The sequence below is a fragment of the Strongylocentrotus purpuratus genome, unplaced genomic scaffold, assembly GCF_000002235.5.
Source record: "Strongylocentrotus purpuratus isolate Spur 01 unplaced genomic scaffold, Spur_5.0 spur5_scaffold_6, whole genome shotgun sequence".
Classification (NCBI taxonomy): Eukaryota; Metazoa; Echinodermata; class Echinoidea; order Camarodonta; family Strongylocentrotidae; genus Strongylocentrotus; species Strongylocentrotus purpuratus.
The window spans coordinates 30,158,915-30,173,042 of NW_022145612.1; the positions used below are offsets into that span (position 1 = coordinate 30,158,915).

The 14,128-nt window shown below is 36.6% G+C and overlaps 1 protein-coding gene across 1 annotated transcript in view; it reads right to left on the minus strand.

Annotated features, from left to right (window-relative positions):
- The window catches only part of LOC582206 (laminin subunit beta-1), a 34,249-nt gene extending 24,519 nt beyond the window's left edge, over nt 1-9,730 (minus strand). The window contains exons 1-6 of the mRNA XM_030972670.1: nt 9,101-9,730; nt 8,257-8,520; nt 3,009-3,132; nt 2,043-2,231; nt 875-1,048; nt 204-313 (exon numbers count right to left, since the gene is read on the minus strand). Of these exons, the coding sequence (XP_030828530.1) occupies nt 204-313; nt 875-1,048; nt 2,043-2,231; nt 3,009-3,132; nt 8,257-8,520; nt 9,101-9,721 (1,482 nt within the window). The 5' untranslated portion in view covers nt 9,722-9,730. The remainder of the gene's footprint in view (nt 1-203; nt 314-874; nt 1,049-2,042; nt 2,232-3,008; nt 3,133-8,256; nt 8,521-9,100) is intronic.
- Nucleotides 9,731-14,128: the final 4,398 nt, after the last annotated feature.

Here is a 14,128-nt window from a genome sequence, read left to right on the forward strand (position 1 = left end):
CTAACTATTAAACCTGCATTCTTTGAGTCAATACTTTCTTTTCATCAAGTAAATACACACACCCTGTTCTTAGCAGAAAGAGCAATGCATAAGAGAACCATCTGAATTCAAATTCTTAAAAGGGATGATTGTAAATAATAGTTATTATAATTGCCCTGCGCTAAATTAATGTACAGTAGTCAATAGATAGGTTTGATACTTACGTAACACCTGTCACAGTTTTGACCAGTGACGTATCTCTTACATCTGCAGTTACCTGTAGACTTATCACATCCCATGTTATTCTCAGAACCAAGAAGGTCACATGCACATTCTGAAATAGCAACATAAACATAAATTAATTCATGAATCTAGAATAACTTCCTTCATTGTATCAGGGATGAGATTTCCATAAACTGAAAAACAAAACTTCCTTTATCGTATTAGCGATTATCTTTCCATAAAAATGAAAACATGAAGTACTTACACTGTACATTGTCAAATCATCTTGATGCATATAATGAAAAATTCAGTATTTTCCCCAGCACTAATTTCTGAAGAAGTTATGTATAGTTCATTCAAATTGAACAAATAAGCAGATTTATCTTTCCTTTTAAATGTAGCAATGTTGTTAAACTGGTAGAAAAGAATTGTCATGCATATCATTTATGCCAAGAAAGAATCCTTATGATTTCAGAGAACAAACAAATAAACATCAATAATGAAATGAAGTGTTACTATATCATACACATGACCCTGACATATTGCATCACAACATAATTCAAACTTATTCCCAATCAAAGAGATCTTTAACTTATAGGGGTTACTAAAGCAAAAAACAAATAAATCAACTCCTCCATCAAAGACATGTCTCTTGAAGGGATCGCATCGTTACCTCTGCAGCCTTCTGGGTTAGCCTCGTTGAGTTCCCAGTATCCATCTTGGCAGGTGTCACATCGTTGACCAGTCACGTAGCGTTTACACAGGCACATCCCGGCAACCATCTCCCCCTGGGTGTGGCTAGCACACTCACCACCATTCTCAGAACCAGCAGGATCACAGTTACATGCTAGGAGTGGCCATTGGAGGGAGGGCGGGCCATTCACAGAGGCGATAAAATCAGTGTTAATAGTGGATTCAAATGAAAAGCACACAAGAACTTTCTCTCTCTCTCTCTCTCTCCCTCCCATCAACATTGCATGCACAAAGAGAACATTTCTGTTAGTTCTGGCAGGGAATGTGCAGAAGATAATATTCAGAAAATAATTCTTAGTTACAAGTTTACCAAATGTACCTTATGAATATGAGTTTCTGATCCTATCGGTTTTACTTTATGCTTGCAGTTACATGTAGTTACTCTCATTTCTGTTCTCTTTTATTCTGTAATTTTGTTTTCAATAATTAAATGGCTCTTTTCCCATCAAATATTTCTTAAAGCATAAAATGAGGTTCAATAGAAATATTTGTATTATAGTTGACATTATCTCACACATCCCTTGAAAAATCAGCACTAACAAAAACAAATTATTTCAATCGACAGTTCAATCAAATGAAGTCAGACATAGATCTTAAATCTAATACATAACAGAAATAACCAAAATAACAGAACTGACACAAACCAATAGAGCATATTAGATATAACACAAAATCTACAAATACGTAGCATGGCGAATCTTGTTTCTAATCTTCTTTATCTGACTATAATAAACAAATAAGCATTATCAATGTCAATATGAAGCCATAAAACAAATCAATAATAAATCAAAATCAAATCTTTTGATCTATTTGCACAGATCACAAAATGAAGCACAGAACAAACTAAGCTGGCAAATCTGCTGTGGTTCTTTAAATTTTATCAAAGCAACAAAGCATTAGGAGGACCAAATTTCATCATGGATTTCTTTTCAAAAACTCATTAGATGCTCTAGTTTAGGGAACTCTCTCAAGCCACCTTGAATCAACAGTGCAATTTCAATCAATTTATTTTTGTGAACACTCATTGTTCATGCATCACACCCTCGCAAAATAGATCAAATATAGGAAGAGATAATGGTGAAACTCACGAACACAGATGTTTGGATCCCTGATGTCGCGATCTGGATGCATGAAGAAGAACGGCTTGCATTGTTCACAGTTACGACCGACGGTATTGTGCAAGCAATTATCACATACACCGCCACTAGCACCGTTCGTCAGCCGGTATACTGCTTCATCAAAATGACAGCTTGTTGCATGGTCGTTACAGTTACATCCTGAAATAGTGAGGGAAAAAAAGGAGAAATTATTCAAATACCGCCAATCATATTTAGATATTTTGATTTAAGGTCTTTAAAGAAATTATCAGATAGTCTAATATTTGATAGGGTCCTTTACAATGCAAAAATGTATGCAAACATAAGTAACTTTACACATGTTGAGGTAATTAGATTAATAATGACCTTCACCTTTCATTAATTACTTTGAAACCCATGTGGTCTGATCATCTTCACTCTCTCAAATGGAAATATTGTGCATCATCTGCTGAGAGCCAGGATGGTGTTAACTCCTATACTCCTGCATAGAGCTAACACCTTTCTGGTTCTCAACATATGATGTCTATTGCCAGCAAGTGATCAGTGAACGTTAGTGCCTACATCTCTTTTCAGGTAGTCTCTGGACAGAATTTTGTTTGTTTGGTCTTTCATTCTCAACCAAATAAATTAAAATGTGTTCACATTGGTATAAACTAATGACTTTTTGGCAAACAACATGACATGGTCCGAAGTGTTTCAAGATGAATAAAATCTGGTGGTCAGCAATTTAATATTATATTTCTGTGTACAGCTGGATTAAAACATAATCCGACTCTCAATCTCAGAGTACACTTTACATGTAGGAAAAACAGAGGTGTGTTGACACATCCGACTGTCATGTGTTTTGAAAACACGTTTTTTCCCCCAAACTGGATGTTCCTCATACGATTTGAACTTGCCTATATCAATAAGGAAAATCGTAATGATTTACTTGAATGCATGTTGTCAGTTACTCACTTTTGCACTCGTTATTTTCTCCTCGTAATCCGGCAGGTCTCCATGGCTGGTCGTTGAAGAAGGGCTCGCATCGCTCACAGTTCTTTCCTTCTGTGTTATGGATGCATTCGCACTGTCCGTTCACCTATCAAAATAAAATACACACAAAGAACAAAGAAATGGAATTAAGATAAATCACCCCATAAGATAACAAGATAATACTTTGAATTGTGTAAATGAACTGCAAAGGAATTTAAGGATAAACAATAACACATAAATGGAATAACATTTATTGTCTGAACCCATCTATTAAAACTTGAACTTTAAAAGAAAATGACATATCCAGAATATATAATAGGTAGGTAGCTTGGGTAAGCTGAAAAAACGTTATCAATTTGTATTTTTCTACTACTACTATTGTTTTTTGGAAAGGAGAGACAGGTTAGGAAGATCATCTATCACAATAACTTCCAACGTTGTGTTTACAGTAAAAACAGGCAACATCCTTTTCCATAGACTGTGTAACCTACTAACCTATGCACCATATGACAACCATTTCTTTAGCGCACTTGGCATATATACTAAATCTATTTGTATAAAATTCGTAAAAGAAGGATTCACTTATTCAAAATGAAAAAAGTTTTTTATTAATATAAATGAGATATACAATATACATGTATGATAATTTTCACCAAAAAAAATCATAACCACACCATCAGTGGACTCCTAACTCGGAAGTGTCTTTCAGATTTTGATAAGACCATATTTTAATAACTGACAGAAGCAGGCCTCCTAGGTAAAAGGAGGGCAAGACTGCACCCCCTGACCCTTCCAAGACCCCTCTCAAAGTATTAAAGCAAGCAACACCTGGACCAATGTACTTTCTATCAGAGAATATAGACCGACACTGCTAGTGACACATTCTCTATTGTCCTTGTATTAAGTCGGCATAATCTCCCTCAATTATGATTCATACCACGGTGCTTCTGACTGGGAAGAAATAGATTATTTTCCCCTCCATTATTCACCTTAAAACCGGTCAGTTTTAGCCATCAATGCAAACGTCACACGCTACAAATGATGATACTCAGTATGATAGGAGTCTCACATAATTGAGAGACAAGTGAACAAGGCTGTGAATAATTAGACATCGCATAAGTGACAAGTTCTATGAAAAGAAAAGTTAGGTACCGGTACACCTATCTTTGCAGATTTTACAGAGCCTTTATCAGATTTATATCATTACTGTGTACATGTCTCCTTCAATTCCGTTTTCATCTAATCATTTATCTATAAAACTGTATACTTGATTCAATATACCATTTTTGAGGTAACTTTCTCTATGAGTGTGATACCTTTCAAAGTAAAAACAAATATATTCTAACATGATATTCTCAATGGAGCTCCATCATACATACATGTATCAAAATATACCAAAGGGAAACTTGAGCATACGATCAAGGTATAGGCTACATGTACATACTGGACCGATAATTGACTCCTCTGAAATGCAGTGTCGGCTATGACATAAAAGTCATCCAATGCCATTGAGCCTTGCTTTGCTAATGAGCAAAAACAAATTAGGTATCAATGACACTAGCCTTGTACAAAGGCTGACCAACGCATGTTTTTCTTTTGCCATAGGGGTGATTTTCTTTGTTAAAGGGTGCCATGTGAGTTTTTTTGGTGTTAAACTAAAAACAGTTGCATCAAGTGTGTACTGTAAGTATTTATACAAGAGAATCTATAAATGCTCCCATTCTTTATGAATATTTATCAATTTGTCAAAGGTTTAAAAGCCTCACTCTATCTGAAAGGAGAATTGCCAAAAGTTCACGTAGGGACTTTTTGAAACTTTGAAATACAATCCACAAACGTAAAAATTTGTAAAATTATGTCTACCATAAAAGATAAAACAAAATTAATAATAATTTCTGCCTATATAATATGGATAGATAATGGTTTTATTGAAAATAAAAGAACAACAATGCATCGCGGCCTACAAGGCCGAATTGGGCAATGTTTTACAAATGTAAAATACAGTATATAAAACATTCATATCAAATAACCTCAAATTAATGAACTAAACTTGAATGAGTAGATTGTTAAAAAAAAAAAAAAAAAAACTTTAAAATGCTTATTTCTTATCATATAAGAATATAATATAAGACCACCTTTTGGAATTAAGAAAATTGATTCACTTCAAGACGATAGATAGGGATATCCAAATCAAACACGCTGCTGAGCTTGCAATGTTTAGATAAAAGACAGAGTGTATATAGTGGAGGCTAGTTTACTATCATAAGATAACCTTCTTGATTGATGGGGGTAGTGAAAAGACACTTCATCAAACTGGTATGTCACAGAAATAGAAGATGAGGTATGATAGGGATCAAGCAGATCATCTCTACTGGCTGTCTCAAGCTACACTAGCCCCATTTACATTGCATTAAAAACAAATGTGATAAACTTAAAGAAACCCAACTCATTTAAACTACTGGAAAAATTCATTAAAAAAAAACGATGGTGTTTGATAATTTTTTTTTTTGTGGTGTTGTGCGCATGTGCTACTTGTTGCTGCTCTACGTGCATTAGCATGGGAACGGGGAGAATCAAGTGACCAAAAAACTGGAATAATTCACTGGTGTTTTGAGAGCGAGCATTTACACTGCAAAAACCAGTGGAGTTTTGGTCGGTGTTTATAAAAAATCACTCCAGAGGTGAGTTTTTTTTCGATTCAGGTTTTTGTTGTGTTTATAGGTAACATGTAGTTGCCTAAGAACTTCGTAAAAACTCCAGATTTGAAGAAAAAATAAAGAGGGTTTTGCTAGCAACTTCTAAATGCCCTTTATATCTCGGTTTGACTCCATTGTAAACTAAAGATATCAACCACTCTAACATATATTTGAGCAACAATCATAAAGGCTACTCGGATACAAAAAGAATTGGCAATCCTTTAGTGTTTTGCAATATCGTTAACTTTTTTTTGACAAGATATTTTTTCACAAATAAAATGATTCATACATGTATGTCAGGTGTCATGTCAACATGCCAACAAGCCTACATGTAGCCTAAACTAGAAAAAAAGAAGGAATGGTGAGTCCCTATTACATGTACAACAGTTCCCTTTCCCTTGGTAGTTCTATCCTATAAGGTCCTGAAACATAGCGATCTTAAAGGGGAAGTCCATTTTGACATTCAGTTTGTTTTAATAGTAGCATAAAAATGAGAGGGATTAAAGTCAGTGAAGTTTGAGCAAAGTTGCCAATTTGTGTTTGATTAATGACAAGTTCATAACTTTCTTAATTTTGATCAGATTTTGCTAAAACTTTCACTCGCCTGTTCTTCCCATTTTTTGGTCCTATAAAAATCCCCTTTCAAGAAACATCCCTCACGCAATAATGTTTTCTCTCTTTCTTTCTTGAAATTACTAGAAAGTAGAAACTACTCCCATACTATGAGCCCAGTGAAACACACTTGGGGAAGGTATGCGTGTAACATGTTAAATCTAATAATGTTGGCCTATAATCACTTCAGTGTGTGAGTAATTCACACAAGTGCAAGTGCAAGTTCGTCTTTCTGGAATAGACATTTTCTGCTCATTTTAAATAGTGTAAACAAGAGAAACCAAAACAATCAGAAAGATTGTATGAACATTTTTGGAATTCTACCATAGATAAACACCTGCACAGAAGTAACATCTAATAGTTTGTGAAGAAAAAAAAGGCTGGAAATAGGTTATCAAATATGAAGCAAGTAACAGTTGGTTGTATTTACACAATATTTCTGGATTTTCCAAATAGGAAAGTGGGAGGAATATAGAAATATAGACTGAAACAGAGGCAGAAAGATAAAATAAGAGATATGGAATAGAGGAAGAGGGAAAGGGGATGGATGAAGGGAATGATGGAAGGAGGGATGGAGGGTTAGAAAGAAGGAGAGAGAGGGAGGGAGAGAGAGAGAGAGAGAGAGAGAGAGAGAGAGAGAGAGAGAATGAAGAAGGGGGGGGGGGGGGAGCAGACAGGGAAAGTTGAGAGGTAGAGACCAAAACTAGAAACTCTCAGAGTCCATCTGGAGTGTTCATGATATGTATTATTTTTTTGGGCACGGAGTGACCTGGTTTCACCATCTGCCACTGGGCATCACAGTAGGACATAAAGTACACTACAGATAGGAAGGTGACCAACACCATGGACCACAAACAGTTTCACTTTCCTCATTAGAAAAACAACACAAATCTGCCTATTAAAAGGGAAGGGAATCACCCATCCAACAACATAAACCCTTCTCAATGAAGCAAAAGAAACATTGCTTCATTCTTGGTCAAAACATAATGATGGCAACAGTCAACATAGAAACATGACAAATCAAAAACACAAATGACTGTTGGGTCCATTTAATATCAATGGTGGGAAAAAAAATCTTAAACCCACAAACCGGATTGGGTAAAAACAGACTGTGGAGGAAACTGATTTTCGTTTACGACTGTTATGTCTAACTGTAATACAGGATAAACAATACACTTTCCTGTAAGCAATGCAGACTTCATACGTGATAGAATGGTGTATTCCAAAGTGTTCTTGATACATGCAATTACTAGAAATTAAGTGAGTACCCATTCTTAAATGGAAATGTTGATAAATGGGTCACCTCAGTATCATGAAAACCTGATCTTTGACATTGATCTATAAAATGATTATGATTTATGTGAACGTGTACAAATTGGTAAATATATTTTTAAAAGAAACCTTTCTCCTTTCTTCCGTCAATAATCCGGAAATAGATTAACCAGGTTTAAGATGTACAAGAAAATTGTTGGACACAATGATTAGTTGTCTCTCTTCCATCTAAATCCATCCATATTTTAAAACCCATAAGAATATTTAATGATTTATATGTCAGGTATGACTGACTATGGTTTGTACTACATGCTTGTAAAACTTTGGCATGAGTCTATGATACAATCTACATGACTCTCATCTTGCCTTGATTTGAATACAATGCATAACTTTAAAGCCAATCTGTACTAGTTTGGCCAGGAGGTATTAGTCCTCCCTGCATGGTTACTGACAGGTGGTTGTCTCATCACATCAGCTCTTAATTAACATACAAAAAAGGGGACCATGGGGGACCAATGGTCACCAATTAGGCATTGTTTGCTGTATAGAGGACGCAAGTAGCTATGAGGAGTACAGTGGGGCTTTAAATCTTCAATATCAATATTTTTTGTATGTACGTAAACTCTTAAAGACATTAAACAAATCCTTACCATCTGTTGCTTGAACTCCATACCATCTGCTGGTACACAGCGTGAAGCATGGTTGAAGCAGTGACAGCTACCCCTGACAACCATCTCATACAAGGCATAGTAGTACTTGTTGAAGACTTCATCGCCATCATCGAACAGGTGATCGCCAAGGAAATGGAGCTCGGTGATGTTGATTCTGATGTTGGTCACCTTGATCATGTCCTGTACTTCTCTACTGTAAGGATCCTCGATGGGGATGTTGGGTGGTAGCACGCGGAAAATCACCTGTATTCGACAAGAGTTTGAAGGTCAACCTTGAATCTAGAGCATAGACACGTCACGTGCTTCATAGTAATACAGTCAAGAATTTTTTAATTGAGTTAATGATTTTGATGCTGATGAAAAAAAGGAAAGTGGCAAGTCCAAATTTCCAAGTGATTTCACAAATTTAGAGTGTGGTGAAAAAGAAAAATGAATAGAAAGGGAACAGTTCTGCCAATCTAGTATATTTCAAGGTGTTAGCTACCCTGATTAATTCTAAAACAAATACAATCATTTTTTTTCATAAGGAATAATATTAGCTGCCATAATTTTATACAAATGACATATCCTAACAGGAAGAACTAGTTTTATTGGTATCATACAAAGCAGGATATATATGTAGCACATCCTCTCCTCCTAGAACTGACAGGCCATTTGAGACCAGTACGTCCAGAGTTACATACAGGCCTATCCATCTGTACTCTAACTGTCCTGACAAAAGAGCTTCTTTTGTTTGTTCTAATTCAAACACTTACACTCATGAAAAGTGACAATGCTCTTGAGCAAATCAATAAACCTGATAAATTATATAGATGTCTCTTACCTCTCCTCCCGTAGATGGTTCAACCGCTGAGTACCTGCTCTCACAGATCACCTGGCTGATATTCCTGATGGGTGCTCTGGACACTTCAGGGAAACTTCCTGCACAGTCATAGGCAAAGTACCTGTACGGCTTCCACGTGTGTCCAAAGTCCGAGGACCTCTCGATGACCATGGCCTTCGGCCTGAAGGACTTGAAGGTCATGATAAGATGGGTGAAATGAAAGACTGCTTCCAGGTCAAACTGGATGTAGACCTGTTCTAAGCCGTTCTCCGACTGCCACCATCTTACTTTTTTCTGCGAGTTGTCCATCGATGTCACCACATGCTTGATTTCATGGTTGAGGTCGTTGACGCCTTCCTGCCATGGTGTCCGGGAGTCACAGTGAAATATCTCACGGTTGCGGTTCTCAAGATGGCTGACAATGTAAAAGGGTTCCCTCCCATTCAGACCACAAGTTGAAGAAGCAAAGAGTTTGTCTTCACGACCTATAAGCAAGTCACCTGCATAACAACTGTCTCCTTCACATGCACCGCTTCCAGCAAGGATGAGCTGCCCATAGCTGGCTACAGCTGAGAGAAACAAAACGATATAAAGTGCGGTTAAATCTTCTGCCATTATCATTAGGGGATATGTCTAACTGTCTAACACTCGGAGATCTGTCCCGATATTTGATATTTATGAAATAATACTGCAAACTTTTTCTTGAAGGGGAAGGGGGGGGGGGGCAGGGACATAAATGACATCATACATCGCATCCCCCAATATTTGTTACAGTTCATTTACAAATGTACACAATTCTTCAGACATATGTACATGTAACACTTAAATACTGTTAATATGTGCGTGTAGCTGAAAGACTACAGTGGTATCCATTGTAAGTCAGAGAGGGCCTGGCCTTACAATTATTACCTCAGAGTCATATCACACTCAGCCAGCCAGCCAGCCAGCCCTTGGCTTCACATTTATTCGGCATGGGGTCATTTGCTAGCCCCAATTAACATTATGAGACTTCCTGCCAGTGCAAATAATTGGCCAATTCACCCTCAATACACACTTAACCCTTTACCGTGGACAGCAAACACGAACAGTCGGTTCTCTTCTGGCTGTTTTTCTCTATTTGTTGAGGTCTGCAAAGCCTCAATTGAAGTGGAATGCAAATGAAAGGAATACTGCAAGATTCCATAATCTGTTAGTTATTCTTTTTTTTCAGAATTAGATTCTGTTTTACTATTGCATACATGTACATGTAAATACCACAGTCCTAACGACAAGACCCTCCCCCCCCCCCCCACAAAAAAAAAAAAAAAATTCCTACTTACTAAGAATCAGTCAGTTTGTAGTCGGTTAGGTGGTGTAACTGATGTATAAATTCATTTGAACATTAAGGTTTACAGGCATTTTTATCCTATTTTGAAATTATTTGAGAAGCATGTAAAATCAAATGTACATGCATGTTTCGGATTTATTTCCATATAAGTGTATTAAAAGCATTGAAAATCAAATCAAAAGCCTTATACAAGATATCAATGAAATGATAGAGAATTGAAAAAATTGACCTATGAACAATCATATTCCAATTTTTATGAATACATGGGAACTAAAATGTAAAAACTAAAAGGAAATGGGAACTTAATCTTCTAAACTAATTATCAATAAATAAATTGTGTTTCAGCTCACATGTTTTATCACACTAACTCATGGGATAATTTTTCCCTATATACAGCATATACCGGTACAATTGATGTAGTGGTGATCTCTATTAAAGTTAAAGTACATGTTCAACAATAAAATTAGATGTACTTCAGATATCAATTCAAAAGGTGCAGGCCTACACATTAGACCCAGGAGTACCTCCTTGATTAGACCCACATACATGTACATGTAATTCCCCTCCATGCACAATATAGGTCTAGTTTCTCAACCTTTGATTCTGTAATATTGATTAGATAAAGAGAGCACCCGAGAAAGCTATTGACATGTCTCTGGCCGCAATTTCTCCATGGGGTTGACTCAAGCACAACAAATTACACAACTGTGAAGAAAAAAACACACAAAGCTTCTTCTTTTAAAGAATCTTAAGTGTGCACGAGGTCTTAGGCTTAAAGTTGGTTTGTAATATCCAGCATAGAGAGATCCAGTCTATTGTCGATGCTCACTGCGTAGCATCAGGCCATACAACCTTGTTCTCATCTTCGGGTCTACTCCTGATCTGTTATGAATGCATGAAAGGACATGAAAGCTAACCTACACAGGCTCGGCCCATTGTCTGGAACAGCTTATCAGTGCACAGAACTTAAAAATAGGAAATCTTAAAATTGGGGAAACCTGAATAAGAAGCAAATTACTACCATATGGAATTTGAAGACAAATCAATACATACAAGTGTGGCTAAAACAGCACACAGAGCCTAGAAAATACTGTATTAAGTGCAGATATCTTGAACAACACTCATTTAAGCCATGAAATCCCAATATTGGATAGTTCCTACAAACACCTGGATCAGTTTTTATATTAATGCAATTTAGTTTGCCCTTGAAATGTACTGGTAAGTACAACTTCACTTTCTTTTTCTGTCGGTACATCATATTGAAAAGCAAACATCTATTTTTCTGCCCTGTTGTGCAGACAGACAAAATATGAAACTTTTAAAGATTTTCACATTTCAGTGTGATAAAGAGTAGGAGCAGAAAGTCTGCCTCCAGTATAATTCTCTGGTAGGAGAGCAGAGCTAGCTCACGCTTGGTCCAACAAAGAGGTCCAAGAAGGCATACAATTAGAGCTCTTCTATCAAGGCGCCTATTGTAAGAGGGATTAGTTATGTTCCAAGCCTTGGAGTTTGTGGTATATTGTGAGTCACCCCTCTAGATTTTTGTCGAGGGGGATTTGTGTTTTAAAAGGTGAGAAGGGTCAGGATCAGAACATGGATAATGTGATTGACTTGTCTGCTTTGATATATCACAACAATCACACATTCAAGCTTTTTTTTATAATCTTTCTTTTTATATCTACTAGAGAGAAACAGACAGACAGACATACAGTGTTGAATGTCAAAGACTCGAAGTGAATGATTTTAAAAATCAATACTGCATCTGAATAAAATGAAATGAAATGGAATGAAAGCTGAATGTTCAAGACCATAAAACAGCTTTCTAATTGCCTAAAAATAGAAACTAATGGGAAAATGTTGGGTTCATCTCTTTCTGATTTACAATATTTGTACATGAAGTTCTACATGTAGCTACCTTCAATTTTAAATACTGAGTTCTCCCAATCTCTAGAAATCTTTAGATTTAAAAAACTTCACTAAAAATGTTTTGAAAATGGTTAATTAGATAAGAAACACAAGCCTAATTGTGAGATATCCAGTATTACAAAAAGATTATTTTAAAGATGATATCACATTCTCAAGTTCACAACCCACTTTAATGATAACAATGAGAGCATGGTGTACAGTAAGCTTTACGTGATACAGAGAATTCCATTTGACTGTCTCTCGATTTTACAGAGAACGCTTAGCCATTGAGAGAAATCAAATTTAACTTCTCCATTCAGCCAGGGAGTAACTTTGAATGACAATATCTTGGCGTACTGTAGTTAATAATAGTAACACACTTCAATGCCAATGGAGTGACGGGATGTTTACGGTAGTGGAGAGAGAGAGAGAGAGAGAGAGAGAGAGAGAGAGAGAAAGAGAGAGAAAGAGAAAGAGAGAGAGAGAGAGAGGGATTTCCCATGTAAACTTGTTGCCTATTTTTGGTAAAGTTGTTGCCTGTGAATGGTAAAGTTGTTGCAAAAATGGTAAATGTGTTGCTTTTTTTACCGATTTGGTAAATGTGTTGCCCAAAGCAACAACTTTCCATATGAAAATTGGTAAATGTGTTGTCATCACCATTGACAATACACACGAGCCTGCTCCTGCGTGTATTATCGCATAGACTTTAAATGAGACTACCAAGGCGCTTGATGGATGCGCATGCTGCATGCATGGAGTCCTATGTACAGTTTGACAGAATGATGGTGTTATGGGTGAGTAATTATACTTGTTGCCTTATCATCTTTGTTGTATTGATTATCTTGACTAATTAATTGCCACTGTGACTGTGCTGTCGTAGAACGGTTAGTTAGGCAATCCTATACTTTAGTGTGTTTTATTATTTTGGGTTTCTAACTTCAGTTAACAGCTCTACGTGCATAGGGTTAGGGTTAGGGTTAGGATTAGGGTAGGGTTAGGATTAGGGTTAGGGTAGGATTAGGGGGTTAGGATTAGGGTTAGGGTAGGGTTAGGGTTAGGGTTAGGTTTAGGTTTAGGTTTAGGGTTAGGGTTAGGGTTAAACTGAAGTTAGAAACCCAAAATAATAAAACGCACTAAAGTATAGGATAACCGTTAGTTATAACACTAGTAACAGTTAGATCAAATAATGTGTACAAGTCAATGTTAATTAAATCAGGGTAGGCCTAGCCGCCTACATACATTATTGTATGTATCTTCAATAAATTGGCCCTAGGCCTACATCATGTACATGATGTACATGCCAGATCATGCAGGTACTAATATACTATAAATACTAGTACTATAACTGTTGTTTAGTGTTACTGTGTTGTTTGATTTGGACTAGTGTAATGTTGGGTTTGTGTATACTGTACGCGTAGTATCTGTAGATCTAGAGGGTCGATCTAGACAAGGACAGGTACCTAATTTATAGAATGTTATTAAGAAGAAATCACTGGGGGAACGAACAGCTAGCAGCTACATCATGAGACGGGGTCCAGACAACTCGCCACAAAGACATCTCAACCCTGGACAACTCGACACAATACCCTGGACATCTCGCCACAATACTCTGGACAACTCGCCATGGTCGAGTTGTCCAGGGTATTGTGGCGAGATGTCCAGGGTATTGTGTCGAGTTTTCCAGGGGCGAGCTGTCTATAGTCTGTATAGACTATAGGCTAGATCTACATAACGTTAGTACTGATTTAGTCTTATTTCAGTAATTATATTCACATACTACAACCCTTGAAAATGTT